We start from the raw sequence: 3,127 nt of genomic DNA on the forward strand, positions 1-3,127 counted from the left end.
CTCTCTCTGTGTGTCAAATAATTAAATAAAATCTTAAAAAAAAAAAAAAAAGAAGGAAAGAAAAGAGAAATGGTATCCCGTCCCCCAGAGCTGTGTGGTTTGGGGATCTGGGTGTTGTTGCTGAGCCCAGTCCTCATCTGTGAAGTGGCCCATAAGCAGGGGCTCCCCATGCCGTCGCAGGGATGAAAGTCTCCACCGTCCCCCAGATGAGCGTGGGGGCAGAGCTGTAGGGAGAGGCGCCTCAGGGACATTGTCCTGCTGGGGTCCTGGGCTCCGTGCTGGTCAGCGTCGCACGCCCGGGGCCGGGAGAGGCGGGCACTCAGCCTGAGCCACATTTCTGCTGACCGGGCAGCCTTCTCCCTGAGCTCACGCTTTCCAGACAAATCCCCCTAATGCTTCCATTCTGTCGTGGGCATATATACGGAGGACCGTCCCCGGGGCTCTCCACTGCACTGCCCAGAGGCCCCCGCCCGACTCCCCGCCAGCCCCGGGTTCCTGCACCACCGACGCCCAGCATGGACATCGCCATCCAGCAGCCCTGGTTCAAGCGTGCGCTGGGCCCCTTCTACCCCAGCCGGCTGTTCGACCAGTTCTTCGGTGAGGGTCTCTTCGAGTACGACCTGCTGCCCTTCCTGTCCTCAACCATCAGCCCCTACTACCGCCAGTCCCTCTTCCGCACCGTGCTGGACTCCGGCGTCTCCGAGGTAAGACCGCCGGCCGGCTGGCTCCTCCTGCCGGTCGGGGGAGCACGCGGCCGTGGCTGAAGGGGAAGAGGGCTTCCCGGGGGCCGGCCCAGAGCCGAGGCAGCCCCGTGTCCCACGTCTGGGGTCTTCTGGTCGGGTGGAGGCACTCTCCCCCCAAATCCCTGACGGCTCCCTGTGACCTGCAGCGAGGAGCCTCCCAGGGCTCTGAGAAAGGGTCTGGAGGGAGCCCGAGCCCACGCAGGGTCCCTCCCTCCCAGCAGCGCATGGCCCATGGCGGTTTGTGATGTACGCCACGCAGTGCCAGCCCCGGAGCAACCCCGGACAGGCGGGTGTGGGGGTCCCCGCTCTCCACCTGTTCCTTCCCCAGGAAGCCTGGGTGGGTGGGCCGCGTGCACAGGGCCCGGCCCAAAGGGGAGCCACCAGACCGCTGGCCGCCCCTCCTTGAGCCCCACCGCGGACCCCAGGGTCCAAAGGTCTGGAGCAGCCAGGTCTCCCCCACCGCCCCAAAGCAGAGGCCGGCCGGGAGCAGAGGCAGTGCCAATCACCTCCAGTGCCAATCACCTCCTTCGGCCGACACTCGCGGAGCAGAGGGCTGTGACCTTATTCAGAGCGCTAGGTCCAGCCTGCCCGCCGGCCGACCCGGAACGGGTCTCCTGACCCATACCCAGCTGACCCTACCCAGCCACAGTCCATTCCCAACGAGGCCGTTGGCGGCGGGTCCCTGGGGCCTGGGACGCTGGCCCCTCCACACGGGCCGCTCTGGCCGGCCCCGCCAGAACCTCGGCCCTGGCGGACCCACATGACCGGCGTGCGGGTTTCAGGTCCGATCTGACCGAGACAAGTTCGTCATCTTCCTGGACGTGAAGCACTTCTCTCCGGAGGACCTCACCGTGAAGGTGCTGGAGGACTTTGTGGAGATCCACGGCAAACACAACGAGAGGCAGGTGAGTCCGGGCACCTCGCACCGGCTTCTCCGGGGCCCTGTCCCCCGCCCGCCAGCCGCCCCCGCTCCTTCCAAATCGCACGGGTGAGGGGTGCGAGTAGGGCGCATCCCGAGAGACGCCGGGTGCCGGCAGGGCGAGCTTGGAGCCCATGCGGATTTGCACGGAAACCCACGAGTGACGGCTGAGCCGGGAGTGCAAGGCGTGGCCCGAGGCCCAGACGCCGCATCTGTTCTCTGCCTGCTGGACCCGCAGGTGGCAGAGACCTCAGGGAGGTCGCGGCCTGCCCGGCCCCATAGCTTCTCGGCGGGCAGAGGCCGGGCTTTCTGGTCATGGTTGGGCAAGCTACGTTGGGGAGGCCGGGGGTGGGAGGCCCTGCCTCCGTGTCTCCCGCCCCTCCCTTCCTGGGCCATGCGTGGTGCTGTGGTCCACACCACTCCGAGCCCGGAGGATGAGGCCTGGCCCCGGGGGGCCGGGTATGGGTCACGGGTAAACGCCGATCCGACCCCAGTTTGAGGTGGGTCAGTGCCGCTCATGCAAGTCTCCAGTGAGATGAGTGTGATGAGCCACGTCCACGGCAGAGACTGGCCCCAGGCTGGCCTGGACCTGCAGCCCGGAGGCCGGGAGCCCTCCACGGAGCATTCTGGGCCTCCCACCCCTCCGCGTGGAGCGTCCTGGGCTGGACCCCATGGTGCCTTCACCATGGAAGGTCGGCGGCCCCCGGCGGTGCTGCCTCTGACTGTGCCCCTCCCTGCGCCCGGCCCAGGACGACCACGGCTACATCTCCCGCGAGTTCCACCGCCGCTACCGTCTGCCGTCCAACGTGGACCAGTCGGCGCTCTCCTGCTCCCTGTCCGCGGACGGCATGCTGACCTTCTCCGGCCCCAAGGTCCCGTCCGGTGTGGACGCTGGCCACAGCGAGAGAGCCATCCCCGTGTCGCGGGAGGAGAAGCCCAGCTCTGCGCCCTCGTCCTAAGCTCAGCCTTGGCCTCGGCTGCCCCGCGCCTGCCCCACGGCCCATCCGCCGGGGGAGCCGCGGAAAGTGGGGTGTCGCCTCCCGTTGCTTTCCCTGTGCTCATTTCCTTCTCCTCTTCTCTTGGGGACGAGGCTTCGAGAGGGTTGACCGGAGGGCTCGGGGCCTCGGCCTGGGGTGCTGTGGCCTCAGGGTGACCCCGACCCCCCGCTCCGGCCAGCTGGTGGAAGCCATCGCCGCGCCGGCGGCTCGAGACAACGGCCCCGCGCTCCCCGAGGATGCAGGCTCCGGGTCGCCTCTGGGTCTCCGGGGCTGTCCAGGGGCACCTTGGCCCTTGCTGGTGAGCGCCCGCCGTCAGGACCCGGCCGCGTGTCCTGCCCACGTCTCCCGGGTGCCCTGAGGTCCATGTGGCGGAGGCTCCCGTGTGCCTGGGCTCTCGGCCGCCCGTCCTCTCCGACCGCCTTCCCCCCGCCCTTCCCCTCTGTCCTTCCACGCCCGGGACCCCAGGG

At 68.2% G+C, this 3,127-nt stretch overlaps 1 protein-coding gene across 1 annotated transcript; it reads left to right on the forward strand.

Moving 5' to 3' along the window:
- The first annotated feature begins 235 nt into the window (after positions 1 to 235).
- On the forward strand, positions 236 to 2,621 carry CRYAA (crystallin alpha A). The gene is made up of 3 exons (XM_059165307.1): positions 236 to 704; positions 1,526 to 1,648; positions 2,412 to 2,621. The coding sequence occupies exons 1-3, from the start codon at positions 393 to 395 to the stop codon at positions 2,619 to 2,621; spliced, it is 645 nt and encodes a 214-aa protein (XP_059021290.1). The 5' UTR covers positions 236 to 392.
- The last annotated feature ends 506 nt before the right edge of the window (positions 2,622 to 3,127 follow it).

The sequence above is a fragment of the Mustela lutreola genome, chromosome 2, assembly GCF_030435805.1.
Source record: "Mustela lutreola isolate mMusLut2 chromosome 2, mMusLut2.pri, whole genome shotgun sequence".
Classification (NCBI taxonomy): domain Eukaryota; kingdom Metazoa; phylum Chordata; class Mammalia; order Carnivora; family Mustelidae; genus Mustela; species Mustela lutreola.